Source organism: Myzus persicae, unplaced genomic scaffold (genome assembly GCF_001856785.1).
Source record: "Myzus persicae strain clone G006 unplaced genomic scaffold, MPER_G0061.0, whole genome shotgun sequence".
Taxonomy (NCBI): Eukaryota; Metazoa; Arthropoda; class Insecta; order Hemiptera; family Aphididae; genus Myzus; species Myzus persicae.
In genome coordinates this window covers 218,664-241,603 of record NW_019103839.1, presented here as the reverse complement: position 1 = coordinate 241,603, position 22,940 = coordinate 218,664, and the positions used below count along the sequence as shown (strand labels likewise).

General features: G+C 29.8%; 2 protein-coding genes across 3 annotated transcripts; one reads left to right on the top strand and one right to left on the bottom strand.

Moving 5' to 3' along the window:
- Positions 1–2,756: 2,756 nt before the first annotated feature.
- LOC111035418 (clavesin-2-like) lies at positions 2,757–12,579 on the bottom strand. Of its 2 annotated transcripts, none has more exons than XM_022317028.1 (7): positions 12,461–12,579; positions 10,050–10,141; positions 6,082–6,232; positions 4,328–4,521; positions 3,241–3,351; positions 3,042–3,183; positions 2,757–2,869 (listed from the first exon to the last, which is right to left on the bottom strand). In XM_022317028.1, the coding sequence occupies exons 2-7, from the start codon at positions 10,116–10,118 to the stop codon at positions 2,838–2,840; spliced, it is 699 nt and encodes a 232-aa protein (XP_022172720.1). In that variant the 5' UTR covers positions 10,119–10,141; positions 12,461–12,579; the 3' UTR covers positions 2,757–2,837. The 2 variants fall into 2 exon arrangements, with proteins under 2 accessions (XP_022172720.1, XP_022172719.1); XM_022317027.1 differs by lacking the exon at positions 12,461–12,579 and adding an exon at positions 11,399–11,633.
- Positions 12,580–13,025: 446 nt separating this feature from the next.
- On the top strand, positions 13,026–22,723 carry LOC111035420. Its single transcript, XM_022317030.1, has 7 exons — positions 13,026–13,449; positions 13,741–13,867; positions 13,937–14,105; positions 18,216–18,821; positions 20,363–20,437; positions 20,585–20,653; positions 22,344–22,723. Exons 1-7 carry the CDS (start codon positions 13,346–13,348, stop codon positions 22,394–22,396), a joined length of 1,203 nt encoding a protein of 400 aa, XP_022172722.1. The 5' UTR covers positions 13,026–13,345; the 3' UTR covers positions 22,397–22,723.
- Positions 22,724–22,940: the final 217 nt, after the last annotated feature.

Genomic DNA, 22,940 nt, shown 5'->3' with positions numbered 1-22,940 from the left:
AACGCATGCTTTTTTTCGTGTTTAACCAAATTACGTTTCGCCGTGAATTCCGAAGCTCATTGCTGACATTTAAATAATTTTAAATGTGTTTTTCGGTGAGCGATCAAATTAATCTTGTAGCTGAATTGATAAATGATTGATTAATTGATCTTGTATTAGCAAATTATGGAGTGTGAAAGAATTATAAATGGCTGTGGGAAAATTGAATAATGGGTTTATAAATAATAACATGCGATTTTTGTGTGAATATAATCACAAGTATGAATTCAAATCAATGAGATTACAGTTAGTGTATTAAATAAACGCAATTTAAAATAAACTAGAATAAACGAAAGAACGAATACGAATTATTATTTAAGATTTGAAAATGGTATATCGCCCAGACGGCATGTGTCATAAGTCTTGCGGGTATGAAAAAGACTGAGGGTGCTACTGGTTGTGTGTATGGAAAAGACTTAGAGAGCTGCTGCTCGTGTGTACCCGTTATATAGCAAGTAATGCCCCTTTTTCGGGTGTCTGCAGCGCAGAATTTAACCTTACCTTTATGAAACTCGCGCATTTGTGCATGTATAGTATACTTACATTGTGACGTACTTATCGTTCGAAGTAATTGAGGCTTTTTAATAAATCTGGTTTGATTTATGTCTGATATATTTAATTGCTTTGTTATTGACGATTTCATTACATTGTAACTAGTTGCGTCATTTTCGTTGGCTGCGCAATTAATAGCCTTGTTGTTGTGCAAAACTGATAATCTTTCAATGGTGATTTTATGAAAATAACATTTTTGTAGTTTTTTATTGCTCTGTTGTCGATGATATTATTTTTAATTATATGCGGAGTTATCTTTTTTTGGCGGTTAGTGCTTGACGGATATGAATTTCGGTAGTTTAATATCTGAATGTTATTTTTGATTATAGAAGATACATTATTTTATATTTATTAATTTAGAACATCAAAGTATGTTTTACAACCCCACTTACATAATAACACAGCGTGCCAATTCTTTATTAGTTGCGCCCCGATTAATGTTGCTAAATTAGTATACAACAGCAATGCTGTTTTCCCATTTCATCTCCAAGTAATAATAAATCATGATGATCATCAAGTTCTTCCTTGAATACTTTTACTTGATAAACTATAGTTTGTTCACGTTTTGTTGTAGTATAATTTAAGGAAGAGGTGAATATGATAATTTAAAAAAAAAACATACCAAATACCACATTGTTCATTAATTTAAAAAAGTCTCTCTCGAAATCGTTCAAAGCATGCATTTTTCCTCGCCAGTGTCGGTTGGGTTAGGTCAGCCTACTGCCTCCATCTAACCACTGCAAATATCTGTGAATGTGAGTGGACCATTACACGCACTGTCCTGAAGCATGGCTTGTTGACAAAATGTCAGGATACACCGTTGCACCAACAGTAACGACGCAGTGAATATGTCGTTCCTCCAACTCAATATTTCGAGTCTCATGACCAAATTCCAATTTTATGATTAGTCTATAGTGCCGATATTAAACAAATGTTCCGAGAAATTCTGATACACCCAGCTGACCGGCATCACTATATCAAGCTATCAGGACATTACGTCAGTTAGCTGATGATGAGACGATTTCACCTTCAATGACGTAACAAGTTCAACGTGAAGATTTTAATGTGTACGAGAGCATGACTGGACTGGACGTGATGCTGCCTCCGAGTTAGTGAAACTACAACGAGAGCTCCTTAGTTTGTTAAAACCAGGTATGGACTATCATTCTGAATGTGGGATAATAATTGTACTTCGGTGTTACAGGTAGTTCCAGTTAAACATTTTGTAGGTAGCCGTTGGAGATTTACATTAAGCTCTTAGATGTTTCATACAATGCTTATGAAATAGTATCACCAAAAGACAGATTCTAGGCGAGGTAGCGTTTATGACCCTTGCGGATTGTAGTATCTATTATATCTATACTCCAAATTCAAGTATATAGTGTCTAGTATGGTGATACTGATTTTTGAGTATCTTGCCCATCCCGGACAGCTGCACCACCACTCTGTTATCGTTTAAAACACGAGTGGCTCCGTTCAATTAAATGTCGGTTCCTGGACTAGAGCTGTGTGGCACACTTCTACCCGGGCTGCTTGTCTACGAGTTGGTGCCAACACTGAACGTCCCATTAGTCCATGTGTAGTGATTCCACCATAGCTCTTTGTGGAACGCCAGTGAACCATATCGATGAACTACATTTTTGGCCGATCTCGTCACCCTATGTCACCATAAGGTCACGATGAAAGTTGGAAGCACGTTCGATCAAGTGACAACTTAAGTAGTATAGAAAAGAGAACGCTAGCCACTCTTTATGCTGGCTCTTTTCCCTATACCGGCTTGCTCATCCCGACCATACCGGGGCTCATCGCACCACCGGTCGCGTACGTGCGCGACGTATATTTTTCCTCCGCTTCTCCGCCTAACCACCTCTTTCACCACGCACGTCCGTCCGACATCATTGTAATGATAATTGATTGAAGTTAAAAACAAATATTTTTGTTTATGGTATTCAAAATTGTATTTATTAGGTTCATATAATTTACTAAAAATTAACTCTAAAAAGAAACATAACTTACAATTTACAACTTTTATTATTTTCATAACATATTTCTTACTATAAATTATTTTGTTACGATTGTTTAATTTAATTTTAATGTATAGTATATTTTTGATTGGGTAACACATTTTCCAAAAATAAATATATTTTTTATAAATATGACTTGAAACACCGATTTCTATATTATTGGTAAGTAGTAGGTAATAAAATAATAATATCTAGGTATATAATGTATAATTTAGAATTGTATTATAACTTGTTGTATCCATATTGTCCTAGTTCTGAAAAAAAAATGTACCAACAAATTTAATTATTTTTAATTTTATGCTGTATTGTAATCCTTTCTCTATTTATAAGTTGAATACAACGTAACTACAAACAATAATCAACAATGTACCTTTATGGTATTTACAAATTATTAACTATATTACATATATGTTAATTATATCGTACCTTTAAGATACTGTTCTTTACTCAAGAGTTGTTGTACCCAAGTTAGAGGATCAAATTCCAAATTGCCGCCAAAATATGTCGGCAAAATATTAGGAGCAATGTATTTGTGTAAAGAATTGAAATTACTTCCGTGAAAATGTACCTTCAAAAAAATGTTTAATGTTACACCGAAAAAAATTACAATGAGGGAAAAACTAACCCGACATCGTAATTTTTCTTTCAAAAATGGTTTTATGATTGAATATACTGTGTATAAGTATAATGGCTCGTTGATAAAATGAAAGCCTTGAAATCTTAATGGGAAACTCTCCTTAAAATATGAATAAAGTCTGTTTTTAATGACTATTATGTGAATAATTGAATGGTAATTATACTTTTTAAAGATTATACACATATAAAATATAGATACTTAAATACCTATTTCAACAATCATTGTTTAGGTGATAATTTGATTGTATATGTAAACTGTAAAAAAACTCAGCTTAGGATAAATGGTGGAAATCAGTATACACCGTTTCTTATAAATTCATTTCTGGATTGAACAGGCAACGGATATAATAAATCGGAATAAACCGATTGTTTTATATAATGTATTATATGTGGCACAATTTGTGATGGCCAGGTAAACGATTTAATAAAACAACTAATATTGCAATAAAACACAAAATTACATATTATATAAAGATGTAAAAACCAGGTTAATGATTATGCTGTGTGATGATGTTGTTTTGTGCTTGGTACCTGCAGTTGACGGTGGTAGCGATTGTATGATGTGCAAAGGTGCTGGTGGTATCTCGATGGTGAAAAAATTTGTGACACAAAAACAACAACTACAGTGACGACACGTGTCAAACACATAGGTACAGACGGAAGGAGGGTAGAAAGGTGTACGAATAAATTGTGGAAAGACAGAGATTAACGAATCGATATCTCAAACAATTATATTGTACATGTTTGCACAAAATATACAAAAGCAATAGCCCATAAGTTACCAAAAAGTCAAATGAATAATAGTATTGATTTTAAACCTTATAATCGTTTGGACTTCGAAACTTTATGGACAAGTGTGCAATATTATACGAGAAATTTTAATTATTGTATTAATAAAAATACCTACTTAATATCTGTTTTTAAGATATACCTATGATTACATGCATTTTATCACTAGTATAATAATATTTAAGATTTCTGGAACATAAACCAAATAAAGTGGTATACCTGATTAATTTATTTTCCTCACTGCGTCTTTTTAAAACATTATTATACTAAAAATATGTGTTTCTTACTTGCACAACTTCAGCAGACTTTTTAGCATAGTAAGGTGATAAATATTGATAATGTTTCAGCCACTTAAATCCTGTAAAATCAGCAATTACAATCATACCAGCAAGTTGAGTTTCTGAGTGTTCAGATATAACTTCCAAAATCATCAAGTTTATCTTGAAAACATCTTCTATTGTGATTTCAGATAAAACTTTTTCTAAATGATAAAACTGCTTTTATTATATGTACGATATAATCACAGATTAAATACAACTAATTTTATTTTATCTTCTCTGTGATATAACATTATTGCTGCTTAAGTAAAATCAGTTATGTAAAATGCCCTCAAAAATCGGTGAGCAACACTGTAACAGCACCACTTGCCTGTATAAAATGTGTATGATTGTTAAGTGGGGAGATCGTAAAATGCAATGCAACTCTGTACACAGTTACTGCTGTGAATCGATTTTTAATATAAACGTTATCTACTTTTGACTTTGAGGTTGTTACATTTGTTTTCTATATTTTTAACGAATAGTCGATATTATTACATCATAGATGTACATTTCACCCTTCAAAGTGAATTCTTTTTATTGAAAAAACAATGTGCTATACTGCTATACAACGAGCCAATGAGTTGATTAAGAAAATTTAATGTACCAATACTGTACAGTGCATTGGTAAATATTAATAATTCATGATGACCACGGGCTTAGATATTTTTTTAAGAATTCTTAGTGTTTATTATCTTTTTTAATCGATCGATTTAGCAATATAAAAAACATAACTCAATAAATCAAAAATGATATTACTTGCTGTTTAATTGATTGTAATTTTTAAGCATTAAACCTAAGTATTTGACAACATAAATGTCAAATTATATATTATTCTATGTTATGTGTAATACAAGTTCAGCTATATAAGCATAATATCCAGTGGCGTAGCCAAAAAGGGTGAGGGAGGGCTAAGGAGGCCATAGCCCCCACCCCCGCATGTGCCACGTTTATATACATAGTTTACCTATGTAAAATACTAGTATATTACTATTTTTTATTTAAGTATTTTAATCCTTTGGTACTAACTAAATGTTGATAATCGACGGGTAACGGGAGCTTGACTTTGGCGTAGATATTACAGATTACTCCTAGTTTCTGCCGTGGTAATTACTATCTTTTTGGTGTTTATCATACAATGTTATGTAATATCAGATTATAAGATATGGTTATAATGTGGTGATATGTAAAAGATAAACTCAAAGTGTAAACGTAATTTCTGAAAATCCAGTAGTATAATATAAAATAAATACCCTACGTTTATTCATTTTCTTGACTATTTAATGGCATCAATGGATACTCGTTTTAATAAAAGGCTTACTGATGTTATGCCTCTTGAAGGACTTATTCCGGCATATTTAATATGTACGACAATAAAAATATTATAAAAGCTGCTAAAATATATGGCAAAGATCTCCATGAATCATCATGAAACTACATCTACATTCAGATAATCAGATTACACACTTTAAATGTGTATATATTATTTTACGTTATATAAATAAATCTATGATGAGGTACGTACTGAATTTTTTTTAACAATAATGGCTAATTTATTATGCCATGACTAATATTTTTTACTTCAAATACATAAACAGTATTTTATATAACACAACTATTAGAATTAACTTAAATATATAATTTATTAAATTAACTACTTTAATTATGCAGTTTGTTTAAAAAATTAATTGGACTCATTAATAATATTATAAAAATAAACCAACCCATTCTAAAAACATATACTTCACGTCCGTGCTGATCTCTGTGGGGTAACATGAAAACAGTTCCGCTTTCCAAAAAAACTTTATATTTGGATGGAAAATTCAAATTAAATAATCTTGAATTCTTTTCTTTAGCTTCAAAATAATTTTGCACCTATTATTTTTTATAAAAATAAATAAAAAATCTTATAAAATCAGAAATTTGTTTATTTACATTTTTATATTTTCGCAAACAAAATAATTGCATTTTGTAATTAATAATATATTTGGCTGAAAATCCGACTTTTTGTCATACGGTAACTACTTATACTTAGATAATATAAAAGTGTGTACATATAATTACAAAATACATTTTAAAAAATATCACAAAGGTATAATAAAAATGGTTCACTTTAACACTTTTAATTAATAGGTAAACCGTAAGCAGCATACAAACTGTCTAAGGTTTACCCCGAATAAAATGGAAAACTATCAACGACGGAATTCTTCTTTAGTCCCGTCGTGTTCCAGTCATAGTTATTATGAACATTGAATCTCAATAAAACGGAACAATTTTGAATGCTCCCTACGAGTAAAAACATTTCATAAACCGGAAACATAACACAACATAATATGTAGGTAACAAAAACTAAAATAATGCCAATAAGTACTAAGAAGGAGGGGGTGTCTATATGTGGATGGCACACTGGCACAATCTATAATAGTACAACCACAGATTAAATAAAACCAGATAGTGCACTCTCGAAATCGTGAAAATGTAAACAAATCTTTGAAATTCTCAAATCAGTGTGCCAATGATAAAAAAAACTAAATTCGTTATGTTTCAGTGAGTTTAGTAATATATTATGCAGTATGTTATCAAGTATTTCTCATGACAACAATTTGTTTTTGTATTCTTTTGTCATGCTAACAAGCGAGTTTTAACTGTTTTAAGTTCAAATCATTTAACACTCCCTTATTCTACTACAATTTTGCTAATTGTGTTTTTTTGAGCATTCCCGTTTTGATTTTCTTATTATTATGAATACAAAAAAAGGTCATGGCTCGTCATGCGCAGTGAAATACTGCAACAATAAGTCGAGGACTCTGTTGGTATTAGTTATTTTACGATGCCAAAAAATACAGAAAGGTAAATATAAGGCATATTATATTATATATAATTTAATTTAATTGTTAATAATATTAATTTTAACATAACATACATGGCTACATCTATTTTATTATATTCTTTAGACGGTCCAAGTGGATTGAGCTATATCTGCCTGAATGTATCAACAAAAATGCATATATTCAGAATTTAAGAATTTGTAGTAAACACTTTGAGGACAAAATGTTCCTTAATGTCAACAAAAAAAACAGATTGTCAGATTTTGCTGTTCCTACATTATTCAGTGGTAAGATATTATTTAGATGTACTTAGGTCTTCAATTGAATATTATTATTGAAGACTTTTATACTGTGGATAGCTTGATTTTGATTTTCTTATTATTATGGATACAAAAAGAGGTCATGGCTAATCATGCGCAGTGAAATACTGCAACAATAAGTCTAGGACTCTGTTGGTATTAGTTATTTTACTATGCCAAAAAATACAGAAAGGTAAATATATGGCATATTATATTATATATAATTTAATTTAATTGTTAATAATATTAATTTTAACATAACATACATGGCTACATCTATTTTATTATATTCTTTAGACGGTCCAAGTGGATTGAGCTATATCTGCCTGAATGTATCAACAAAAATGCATATATTCAGAATTTAAGAATTTGTAGTAAACACTTTGAGGACAAAATGTTCCTTAATGTCAACAAAAAAAACAGATTGTCAGATTTTGCTGTTCCTACATTATTCAGTGGTAAGATATTATTTAGATGTACTTAGGTCTTCAATTGAATATTATTATTGAAGACTTTTATACTGTGGATAGCTTGATTTTGATTTTCTTATTATTATGGATACAAAAAGAGGTCATGGCTAATCATGCGCAGTGAAATACTGCAACAATAAGTCTAGGACTCTGTTGGTATTAGTTATTTTACTATGCCAAAAAATACAGAAAGGTAAATATATGGCATATTATATTATATATAATTTAATTTAATTGTTAATAATATTAATTTTAACATAACATACATGGCTACATCTATTTTATTATATTCTTTAGACGGTCCAAGTGGATTGAGCTATATCTGCCTGAATGTATCAACAAAAATGCATATATTCAGAATTTAAGAATTTGTAGTAAACACTTTGAGGACAAAATGTTCCTTAATGTCAACAAAAAAAACAGATTGTCAGATTTTGCTGTTCCTACATTATTCAGTGGTAAGATATTATTTAGATGTACTTAGGTCTTCAATTGAATATTATTATTGAAGACTTTTATACTGTGGATAGCTTGATTTTGATTTTCTTATTATTATGGATACAAAAAGAGGTCATGGCTAATCATGCGCAGTGAAATACTGCAACAATAAGTCTAGGACTCTGTTGGTATTAGTTATTTTACTATGCCAAAAAATACAGAAAGGTAAATATATGGCATATTATATTATATATAATTTAATTTAATTGTTAATAATATTAATTTTAACATAACATACATGGCTACATCTATTTTATTATATTCTTTAGACGGTCCAAGTGGATTGAGCTATATCTGCCTGAATGTATCAACAAAAATGCATATATTCAGAATTTAAGAATTTGTAGTAAACACTTTGAGGACAAAATGTTCCTTAATGTCAACAAAAAAAACAGATTGTCAGATTTTGCTGTTCCTACATTATTCAGTGGTAAGATATTATTTAGATGTACTTAGGTCTTCAATTGAATATTATTATTGAAGACTTTTATATTGTGGATAGCTCACTGGCTGGGTTTTCACAAAAATAGATACCCTTTACTAAATAATTTAATTCTAAATAATTTTAGATGAATTTCTTGCTAAAAGAGTATCAGAGAGTGATTCAACAATAAATGAAACACATGATCTTTCGACACCAATGGCATGCTCAAGCTTTATATTATGTACAAGTACAAGTAAGTTAATTCAATAATAAGTAATAATAAGGTTGTCGTTAGTACCTACTTCTAGTTTTTTCTTAATTAAAATACTTTAAAAATTCAGTCAAATCTTTACTTTTATAAATATTTTATTAATTTGTATTGTTATTATTTTTAGGCTTATTTTTAAATAATACTTCAGACTCATCTTCTCAGACACCAGAGCATTTATCATACTCTACACCTAGGAAAGTTGTTTTAAGAACAGAATTGAAAGAAGCCGAGGAAAAAATTAAGAGTTTGGAAAAAACTGTTGCAACTTTAAGTAACATATTAGCTAAAAAGTCTAAAAAAAAAGTAGAAAATTAGCAACATTAAAACATATTTTGTAATTATTAATTATTAATTAACATTATATTTTGTTTCTATGTATCAATGTGTTTACGAAATTTGGAGATGACTGAACATTTTTTTTCCAAATGTGTGTTTTTCATGCTTAATTTGATGATACTTCCAAAAAAGTGGCTCAAACTATTGAAAGTTTTTTGAGCTTAACTTGAAAGTACCATCAAATTTGAAATTAAGCTAGTTTAAACACAAATTTTAAAGAAGATAATTATCAAGGAATGGATTGGGTACCTAAACTGCATTTATAGCTAATTATAATCTAATTGTAGTTTTCATATATATATATTTCATGTACTTATGTAAAATTACATAGGTAACAACCCACTGGTATAAAATTAAACTCATTGACTTTAACATATAACAAAAATATTATAAATAAGAAAAAAATATAAGTACAGTCAAAACTCTTTATAACGAAACTCTTTACAACGAAAAACTCTATACAATAAATATAGGTATTTAATCACTATAAATGTTAGGAACACAAAAATGGTATAAATATTTATATAAGAATTATAAATTTTAGAATGTTATAATTGACAACTTACCAATTTAAATGCTTTTTTTACTTGAAATTTTCTAGCTCTTAAAAATTTCAGCATAAATGCATCATCCATTCTTGATTTCAAAAGAATATCACCTTTAAAGATTAACAGACTATTTAGCAATAATAAAATATTTTTATGTACCTAATGAAGGTGTTAATCTCAAATAAATAAGAAGTTATGTATTGTAAGAACACATAGATATTTGTTATTTTTTTATAATTTATTAGGAAATGTATCTTCATGCAGCTACATATAGTGTATTGGATACTACAACATTTACACATATACATAATAAAAATTGCAAATAGTTGAGCTTCGCCCGATTGCGGATCAAAGTAACCTTTTTACCTATAACCGTATCAAGGTTCCGGGCCTTATATAGTTTTAAGAAAATACGATTTGCAGTCGGTCTCAAAAAATTAAATAAATAAAAGTAAAACATTCGGTTACCGCTTCACAAAAAGAGGTTATATTTCATGAGGATGAGACTTGGTGCAATCCTTTTGACTGTATACAAAAACTTAATTTAAACAATACCATAAAATCAAACAGCGACACATATCAAAAAGAACTGACATTAGGTGCAAGAAACTAAACTAGCAAAGGCAAACGCCTCGTCATTGTACACATTGAGTTACAAAAAGGTTTTGTTAACATAGGTCTACTTTGTTTTTTATGTAAAACTTCATTCCATGAAGGAAGAAGAAAATCCTGTATCGTTGTAGAAAAAGACAGATATTATGGAATGGCTCAAACAGAAAAAAATTAACATTTGACAATGTTAAACCAGAGCTATTTTCTCTAGCATTTTAAAAACATGTAGTTGACGAAGTAGCAAAGACATAAGACAAAGGAAGATATCGCAGTAATAAAACATTTACATAGAAAACCGATTCAAAACAAAATCCCAAATAACTTTAATACATCCAGTAAAAATATGGATGAAGAATTAGATGAACACACAATGACTTGTTAATATTTGGAGACTGGACGGGAAAACCAACATAACTATCGTATCTCACATTTTTAACCAATTAAAAAAAAACCAAGACTAAGGACAAATTTTGAATTATTTGATTGAGACGTTTTCAAAATAAATCGGGTTCTACTTTCTCGCAACAGCAAAGCATATCAAAAAGAACTGACATTAGGTGCAAGACACCAAACTAGCAAAGTTAAACGCCTCGTCATTGTACACATTGAGTCACCAAAATGTTTTGTTAACACAGGTCTACTTTGTTTTTTATGTAAAACTAATAGTAGTGATTACCATTGTGAAATGAATTTTGACTGCTTCATAAAATGATTTACAAATATGCTGTCATTATTGGATTTAATTTTTGAAATACCTTTAATTAATCTACGTAGTTCATCAATAGCTAGCTGAGGATCGGTTGGTTCATTAAGTTCTTTTTGTAATGTAAATTTACATTCGGACGAATCAATTTGAAATCCTGACATTTTAAACACAATAAAATTCAACAGGCATCGAAATTGTACACATCTATGTTAAGTTATATAGTATAGTAAAAACTGAAGTAAAATAATCAAATACGCAATATTAGATATAGACTGATCATTGCGTATTTTTTAAAAATATATATTTTGCAAAAAACATCACCGGACATTGATAAATATCTACACATACAATAATCATATTGTATAGTAGATATTATACTATATTATATGCATCCTGCATGTAGGTACCAATTAAAATAAATGCATGGGTACTATATTTTTTTAGCTAGAAATATTTTTTGAATCATGAAGGTTAGCAAAATAAACAAACAGTCTATACCATTGTTATTGTAAATGCAAAAAAAATATTATTCTATAATACAATTAAATATTATTCAGGTAGGTACACAGAAAAAATTAATAAACAGGATAAAAATGTCATAAAGCATAAATAGCAATAAGTCAATTGATCAATTTTAATATAATTAGAAAAAATCAACTTAACCGTCTCAGCTTAAGTATGAGACTAATTAAAATAAAATTCACAAAATTAAAAAAAAATTCCCACAACATGAGTAATGATGCCCATAGTCCATAAAAAAAGCTTGCCGACAAGTTGGGAAATGCGTAAATCTTCATTTTGTGATTGTGTTTCCATAGATTTAATTTACTTTTGAGAGCCTTAATATGGTCATTTATTGCTGTTATTAATTTTTTTTTTTTGTAATATTTTTCGTTATTAGGAAGTACACATAACATATTACTTGAACGCAACTCATGTGACGTACAGTACCTAATTGATATCTTGACTGTTATAATAGTAAAGTTAAATTTTTGTAATATTGCTTTTTTTAAAAAGCAAAAAAAAGTGCAATAAAAAAAAGAAAAGAAGTTCAATATTTGGATTTGTTATAATCATTACAAATATTTTTAATATCTTAGTATGTACTTACCTATAATCGTCAAATAACCTTGTATTCTTATATACTCTCTATACTTTCTATCTGTTTTATTAGAATTAGACTAGTTCAACACCAATTGACTATGAAAATATTATTTCCCGCAGCCGCAATGAAAATTAATTTGTGTAATCAAAATTATAATTTACTTTCTGAAAATGTGTATATGTTCTTAGGTACACATCCAAAAGTGATATATTGTAATACATTTGAATAGTTATATACTTTTAATGATAGTTGTATTTATTGATACCTATACTCAAGCCTAACAATATGTCAATATGTATCATAACTCTACGTAGAGATAACTTATATACCATGGAAAAAATAAAAGTAAGTAGTACCTATGTAGGTACAACTATAATATAGGTACTATTATATTTGTTCATACTGTGAATACAATAATTTGTGTGTAAAAGATGATTTCAATTTAGGAGTCCACTTGTGTCATGTAACTAACTCGTATAGATTAAATACACCGTTTAACGTTCCCCTTCTTCAGGCGAGATCACTTAATTGACCCTTTCAGAGCAGCAAACTGAATCCGCTCTACTACCGACAACCATCGTGGCATCGTATACGTTGTTAGTCGTCGTCGTGCGCGTTATTATATTAATGTAATATTAGCGACTACCGGTGTAGTCTCCCGGCGCTCTATCGATTTATAAAAACGTGTACGTAATTCAATAACATACATGGTTCTTATTTTTTTCGTTTAATCATCTATTCACTTCTCGACACTACTCGAACTCTGACTGCAATCTTCTGCGAGTATATTATACCTATATTTAGTATATATGATCCATTTATTGAAGGTACCTATATCAGATACCCGTTGGCCGGCGGAGAATTGCATCTAGGTAAATACGTATTATAATAATGCATCAAACGATGTCGTATTCAAATGCCGCGGTTCTGTTTACGTTCCTGTGGGCAACGATCTCATGCCTGTGCTACAACACTGACTGTGATTTCACTGAAAGGTGGGTACCTACATTTTTAAATAACAGTGGCGCATTTTAATCGGTACAAGGGTGTCTGCTATACAATTTGGTATGGTTGTTGTGACCTGTGCCTTATTTGAGTTATTATGAAAATATAATAATTGCAAGAACATGTTTTAACCATATTTAAGCACTGGATGGTGGGTATGTATTTTCAAAAAATAGGCTTGACACCTACTATTTGAACAGTTACTCCGTAAATAACATATGATATTAATGGCTTAGAATACACCTATATATAGTTAATTTAACAATATTATGTGTTGAAAGTTACGATGAGGTCATCACAGTTAGTATCAACGAACCGGTGCAAGTAACCAAGTACAAATGGTGCTTGGACATACCACCAAGATGTCCAGACAACAAACGAGAATTCAGGACAGTACGCAGGAACGTTGTTAGTGATCGGTAAACGACATTTTCGTATTTTATTTCCGTATTAAATTTCCTTATTTTTTTTTTTTAGTCAGTACCTAAAATGCGTAAGGTGAAGAGATGTTGTGAGGATCAAATCCAGCTGTACGATAATTGTGTCCCTAGATGTGCTGAAGACCAGTGTCCAAATATTCAATGTGCACCAGGTACTGACAGATGCAAATGCAAGTCTGGATACATAGGTCATTTATGTAAACAAAGTTAGTACCTACCTACCAATTTATTTTAATAATAGTAAAATTTAAAAAATGTCTTTTGTGCACAAACAATAATTTTAAAAATGTAACAATAATATTATAATTTATGACAATAAATAATAATAATAATATGCATTAATATATACATAATATAACACTATAATAAGTATATATTCATCCCTAAAATAAATTGCAAAAAATGTAATCATTTCTTATTGGGTAGGTAACTACTGTTACAACCAATAATATGATGTCTGAAAAGTAAACTGTCACTTAAGGCATAATAATATACCATATACGAACGATTCACACCTCACACGATTCCTAGAAGAACTAGACTGGATGATGTTCATGTTTGGTATGGGTCATAACTCATAATCCTAGTCAAGTCTGCAGTACTCAATACTCTATAGTCTATATTCATATAATTTGCATACAAATATGTCATAACTTTGTATAGCATTTATATAATTTATTCTTACAAATACCTATATCTTTTGAAGATGTTTTATCGTTTTATTTTTCGTCACATTTAATTAGTGAAATTGTCGACTCTCTAGCATAGGCGCACATTCAGTCTTAAATTTGGGAGTGCTAAAATGTTTTAGTCCAAAGTGACCCGTGAGGGGCTTTGCCCCCACTCCCCCTATACGGTTATACGTACCAAACATAAGTTAATTTGATTTTAAATAAAATCATAAATCACAACATTAAAAAAAATCAAAGTAGTAAATCAAATTTTCAATAAGTATTATTTTTTCCAATGTATAATCTGTTGAATACTTTCCTTTAAATAATAAACCAATGAACTAAATTGTTTTACTAATCAATAAACTATATATATATCTAAAAGAATTACAAATTAAAAATAAATTATATTAAATCTAATCTTCTTAGTTTTTTAGCAAACTTATTAATTATATCGTCATTTTTTAATCCGTGTGTTAGGTCTCTATTTGTTTTATTACATTTAAATATTCTAAATATATTTAAACAATCAATATTATCTAAGGACACAAATGAAATATAAATTACATAAATTACTTTACACCGCACAAGTAAATTTTTGGTTGATATTATGTAGAAAAATGGAGAGAATAAAAAAATAAAATTAGTCAATATTAGCTAGTTTTATTGTCATTTGTCACTGATACCAGAACACGATTGAACTAATGGAATCAACTATCTTTGATTCATATTTCATGGTATTACACTGCTACTAAGAAAAGACGGATGACGGTTGAAAATGTCTGTACTATCAAACTAAATAATATTAATTAATATCATTATTTTCATAAACAATACACCATAACACCGGTATATAGGGCGGTATACAAAAACAAGATCCTATTCAGTATTCCAGTAATAAAATAATACTAATAATAAACTCGTGTTAAAACCGCCGATAAGATAACATGCTTTATAAATAGGTATCATACTAACACCACAAACCCAATCACCTAATACGGAAAAATATGTATATAAAGTATGTGGTACAACAATACAACCTAGAAACTCATTCTCATTTCTTATGAACGCAAAATTACATTTTAAACAATATTTTTAGCTCAATATAAATTGGACCAGTTTGTGGTGGTAACCTAACCTAACCTAACCCCCTGGCACCCCCGTATGTGCAATGTACTATACATTGCTCTCCAGGATTGGGTGATACATTATTATCCGTGTAGGTATTATTAGTATTTTAAGTATCTCGCTATTTTCTTAAGATGTTTAATACATCTATACTTCATAATAGTACTTAAAGCACTCTGTCATGTAGATATATTTAAAGAAAATTACCCCCAAACACCTCTTCCCCCGGAGCCAGTAATAATCTCGCTGAGATACTTGGTTACATGCTGCCGCTGTATATTGTTGCGACAATTTAAGTGTCATTGAAAATGTGATTTCCAAAATTGAAATAGATGTTGTTTCAGCATCCTAACTCCAATGAATAAATACTTAATTTGAATGTATTCCCAATAATTAATGTTAATAAAATAGCAATAAAATGTAGTGTTGTATAATTTATATTTACCTACTTATTTTACACATTTTTTTTTCAAGAATAAAAACATTTTTTTTACATATCTTGTATTTTTAATTACATATTTATATAAAATTAAATACATATATATGTACATCTTTTTGAATTTTGAATACATACAAATCCGCGCCCTAATTATAACTTATAATATTGGTGTTGACGTCGAAGAGCAAAGGGCCATTTATATTATAATTTAATTCAGTTAGGCCACGATTTTATAATCGTGAGGGCTAGAAGAGCCTATTGTTTTTATAATATTAATTTGTGAAGTTAAATTTTGGCCACGATGCGCCACCGTGTATATGCACCGTATACTGTGTCGGCGCAAATTCAATTTATACTGTTTAAATATTTCTTAATATGCGTACTGGCATTTTATAATGATATAATATAGTAGGTACTGTTATTGTAAACGTTAAATACAATATTATTTTTTTTCAATATTTTCTTTCCCATTTTATGAGACTTAATAATATTATTTTATTAACATAATTTCTAGTTTTCCAATTCGACGACAGATGAAAATAATTTTATCGAAAACGAGTATAACAGCAATCATACATGGTATGTTGTCGATGTAAGTTCAAAGATACTATTTTTATAAGTGTACTATAGGTACTGATTGAAATTATCTATACAACACATATTAAAAAAAAACCTTAAAATAAACAAATTGAACGTAATATTTGTAAAAATGAGCTTAAAAATGCAATAAAATGCATTTAACATAAAAAGTTCATAAAATGCAAAAAATATAAAAATAAAAAAATAAAATTTACATAAGCATAAATTGCTATATCACGAAACAAATTTAGTTTTTGGTTAGAACTGTATAGGAATTAAAGAATAAAAAATGCAAAAGTCACCAAAATCCTAGCTCTTGTAATAATAGGTATATAATATATTATCGGTCACACACACACGCACACACACACGATAATCACCTCTGTACTGTTTTTTTTTTTTTTTTGTTATAATTATTATTGAATGTGTCTTGTGAATTATACAACATGTAGATAATCAACTCGGTATCGCACGCCACCTCACCGTCTGCGAGAATTTAACAGCACGATTTAAGATACACAGGTTGCCCATTGGCATATGATAAGATGAGTAGCAAATGAGATCTTCATGGTACTGGAAATAACAGCAAGCACTTTCTGTGAGAGAAAAGTAGATTACCGTGTGGCTGCCGGCTGCCTGCTGAATTTTAAATTGTCTATTTTAAATTTTGTAATTGCTTTTGCTAATTTAATTTAACAATTTTATATTATTTTGAAAACATTTTATTGAAGTTTGCCTTCAATCTGTACAAGTTTCACAGTAATTTAATATTATTAGGTAAGTTTTATTGATTTTATTGTTTTATTATAATAATCAAGCTGTAATACAACCAATATAATTATTAGTCCTGATTACACTTTGCAGTTAACACATACGAGTACGAAAAACCACATTCTTCCAAAATATATTCCACTAAATATACTCAGATATCCATGACCTAATAATATCCTCTTCCTTGAAACGCTTTAGGCAAATGTGAAAGTTTTCATTTAATATCATACCTAGTGCATTTCCCCACAAATTTAATAACTTTTAGGGTATACCAAAAGTACTACTTTTGTATAGTGTTTCACAATAAGGAATGCATCACTTCATTTTATTATATTTTTCCAATTTGAATAAGTATTTTTTTATAGTTTTAAGATATCCTATGAAAGTATGAAGTCTCAAATCTCAAGTGTAGTGGAAATAATACCATACGTTATAAAAAATAACAAAGTTTTGTATGCAGCTAAGTAATAAGTACCTAAATCACTTAAAGTATTTATATATATTATCTTAAATCGTGGAATAGGATCTATGACATAAATTCAAATTATTACCTAAGTTTTTCCACAGCTGTGAGTCAATCTCGTCTTCAAACTTAAATCATATTGGCATAGGTCGATGGGCAACCTGTATATCTTAAATCGTGTTTAACAGTAACACGGCCGCCGTGATTTTTACCCATTACACAGTACACTTAAAAGTCTAATATTCATGGAATCTGTGTGTTTCAGGATGTGATATTGGGCGCTGGGGCTTGAACTGCGCGAATGTCTGCGACAAGGCGTGCCCGGACTGCGACCACCGGACCGGATGCTGTAAGACGGCTGCTACCGGATTGTCGATTTTCTGCGGCGGCGGCACCGGTCGGCTGCCGGCCCGACAGACAGTAGCTGTCGGCAGCAGCAACGGTACCGTACGCAAAACCAACGACGGCCGCAACTGCACGTCGGAACGCAAAACCGACGAAGTGGTGGCGGCGGTGGACCGTTCGAGTTCGACGCGATTCCGGATGTTGAGTACCACCATACGACTCCAGACGGCTACGTGGGAACCCACGGCTGTGGACGAAGTGAACGAGACGAAAATCGAAAGCACCGCGGGGAAACAGCCGGCGACTGAGACGACGTTCACTCCGCTGGAAGCGACGGCTTTGAAGTACGACGAGCTGGTGACGAGGCTCGTGTGGATATTCGCCATGACCGTGGTGGCCATCGCCATGCTGTTCGTCATCATGTTCGTGGTGTTCTTCAACTGTTATGGGGCGTCCAAATCGGAAAACGCCAACACCGCTGCCACCCGAAACCCGTGGCCGCAGCAGAGCACCGACAAAGTCCGTGGTACGATGGCATATAACGGCCACAGCAGCGACTCGCCTATATACACAACTTTGAAGTCGTTGTTGTCACAGCCATGTCGTACGGCGGCCATAATAATACATATCATATCAATAATTATTTATTGAAGAGTTGGGTGTCGTAGAGGTGAAGATGACATTTTTTTCAAGAATCGTTTTTACGTACGGATTTAGTCGGTCAGTCGAACTATTAACTTCAGAGCGACCCAGCTTACAATAACTTTCATATTATACTATATCTATTACGCTCGTATTAAACTGTTACCACATAACATGATTAAAGTACCTACCTATGTAGATATGTTGTATGTGAACAGTTAAAAAAAATTGCTTGACGCGTTTAGAAACTCAACCCTTCAATAATCGATAGGTATTGAATATTATACATAGTGATAGGCAGCGGCAAACGATAAATTCATTATTTAAACACTGAGATACTTTGTTGATATTATAACCTAACTATAGATATATAATTATCAGGACTCGTAAAATCATGCACGAAAAAATGTTTCTGTATGTATGGAATCATTGTACTAAAAATGAACAAATAATAATATTTTCTAGTAAAAAGTTTTAAATTACTTGTAGGTTGCAATACCTGCAGTTCAATACAGTTTCATAGCCATAATAAGTTACTATGAAAAAATTATTTTTTAAGTTTTTAACGACACGTTATCTCCTCCTATAATGATATTTTTTCAATCATTCAACAGTCCAAATGTATTGTTTACATTATTTTTAAAAGCTGTAGGAAGTAATTAGTATAGGTACCTACTTCTAAGGTTTACCAAATTTAGTTTTTGAAAAAAGTGTGTAAACTCGTACATACATCATAACCATATATCATACGAACACCACCATTGGCACTCCTCTTTCGTCTACAATGACATCAGAATTCAGAATCATATTTTCTCTAAATAAATGGTGTAAAAATATCAACGAACTTTCTCTGGTATGAATTCAAAAATATTCGAAAACATCTTACTAGTTGAAGGCCTGCTACAGCCCTCCCTCTATGTCTCCTGTACATTTTTCGTTTGTTATATTAATATTCTAAGTCAATTTTAAATTATTTCATTATTATAATTCATTTTTATAGTAATTAATCAAGCCACTGTTTGAAGCACTCGCTGCTACAGCATCTTTTCACGTCTTCTCTGTGTTATTTTCATGTTACCTCTGCGTGGACCAACACCGCCGTGTACATTAATACTTGATAGTATTTTATTTATTTATTATTATCAAGTCTGATTTTTATTTTATGTGTCTCAAATATAGTCGTTAGCTCCGATGTCATTGATTATACTTTAAAAGTTGAACCAGAACCACATTCATTTTCTTCTATACTATCGCTCTTCTTTATCGGTACCTCATTAAACATCATCTGCGTCTTTAATAACTATGTATAGGTACGGTCTTTGTTCGATTTTCCTCTTCATTGCACAGCGTTTGTAAATTATTATTTTGTTCATTATATTAATCCTTAGCTGGTTTTCGTAACATTTTTATTTATTTATTTTACAGAAACATGTATCACATCACAAAACCTATGTCATGTGCCTCCAGATAGATACACAAAAACTCCTACACTATATGCGTGTAAGCAATGATTATATAATATTATAATAATTATTATATTTAAGGTATAAAATAGGTATATATAATCAAGTATTTATGGTTTTAACTATATTAGTAAATCAATAATTTTATTCATTCACGAAATATTGATCATTGATTCATTTTTAGCTACCAATGTTGATTTACCAATTCATCCAGAAATATTTTGTCCAGTTTTCTCAGCACCTCATTACACAGGTAATAATAAAAATCATTTACATAGGTATCAATACAATAGATTTCAATTGAATTAAAAACTTTTTTTAATATTAATTTAAGATGGTAACAAATTGGTACCAACTCGATATATTTGACATTGAGTGATAAAATAAGACAATAAAAATATCTTATATTTACGAAAATTAACAATGTGTATTACATAAAGATTTAAAAGCGGCATTGTTTTATCTTCAACTAAAACTAATTTGGAATTTGCTTATAAAAATCGATATTTTATATAATGTAAATGGAACATTTCAATATTTCACCAAATATTTTTGTCAATTATTTACTATTCATGCATTAATAAATAATCATTACATACCTCTTGCTTTTTTTTTGAAAAGATATAATAAGTGAACAAACATATACTGCTATATGTAATGTAGTGCTTACAAATAGATAGTAATTTTAAGCCAAACCTAATTTATATTGACTTTGAAAAAGACAATCACAATTTTATAACATGTGTATGACCAAATATTTCTATAAAAGGTAGATTTGCTTGGTGGCTTCAAATTCAGTCACTCGGATTAGCTTCATTATATTATTCTCATGACGATTCGATTAAACAATATTTAACGCACGTATTTGACCTATCGTTTTGGAACCTAGAGAAAGTCGGAGATATGTTTTCAGTGGAAATAGCAGCCTTTAGATGACAAAATAATCCAATTTTCAGACTATTTAATAGATACATATATTATATCTAATTTTTCTTCCTCATTTATTAACAGAAAAAAGTTCAAGCACTCAGCGCACAACCAATTCATGCGAATATTTACATAGCAAATTGAATAGCTATTATGAGGCCTCGCATCATCCTAATATATTATATAAATGTATCGAAGTTTTAATACTAATTCAGGCCGAGACTAATTGTAATACAAAGTTTTAAAAGTTTTAATAAACCACATGCATGATGACAAATTAGAAACAAAATAATTTTCATTGATACTCAAATAAGAATGGCGAATGAAAAAAAAATATCGAATTTTGAGCACTTACAAATATTGACTAAAAATGTAAACCTATAAGCAATGTTATGATAATAAATAACTTTTTTTACCATTATACTGAAGTTAATATTTTTTTATTGACTTATTACTATCACCTGTTTTGTATTGAACGTTTGTTTTATTATTTTTATAGCTGTATCATCATGTATAATATGTTGTATTTAATTTTTGTATAAATGCCGTATATTGTATATTTAAAAGTGATATTTTTTAACTCCAATATTTATTTTTAAATATACAACACAATTTATTATATCTACATGTGTTATATTTCAGTGAATTTTATGAATCACAATACCGCACATTACTTTTATAATATACCTACTTAATATTGATATTGTAGATGTACATAAAGTTCATCGAAAGCAACTATCGTACCTTTTTATTTACGATAAGGATGGCTGATGAGAAGCACTTCGTATATTTTGGGGGGCAACTAGTATGCATCGGAAATTTGTCTTTAAATCATGAACATTTTTACAATTATCTATTTATCTATATGTTATAAAAGTAAAAAAGATGTATTTGTTACCGATGTTATTCATATTTGTTAATATTGACTTGAAACAAATAACCAGACAGGTTATTTATAATATTAATTAATTATAAATATAATAATTCATAATGATTAATTAAAAACTTTTTTTCAGGTGGATCGTCACTGTATGATTCTCCACAACCATTGTATGAAATTTTATGTTGAGCAACATTATCAATATACATAACATTATGGTTCATAATTTATTTCTAAGAATTATAAATAAGAAAGTAGTATCCTATTATAGTGTAATAAAACATTACATTAAAGATTTGTTAATTATTCATACTATTTTTAATTTGAAAATTACTACCTAGGTATTATGTTATACCTCATGCCTAACACAGTGGAAAAAATGCTACCCATAGATTTCATTTAAAATAATTTATGTAACACACAAAATGTTATACCTATTTATTATTTACTTTATTACCCATATAAAAGGTTACATCAATGTTATAACTTATAATAATAACCAAATTAGGTGGTTTATTAATAATAAACAAATAATAAACAATATCAACAATGCTATCCGTATAATAACATGAAATTAAACATATATTTATATATATGCCACCTATGTAACTACTTAAGTACATGCCTACGTCATTATGTCTCCAGTCCTTGTTCTTTATTTGTAACAACGTTAAAAAGTCCTAAGACATATCGCTAATTGCTCATGTTTTTGTCATTTTTATCGTAAACACAA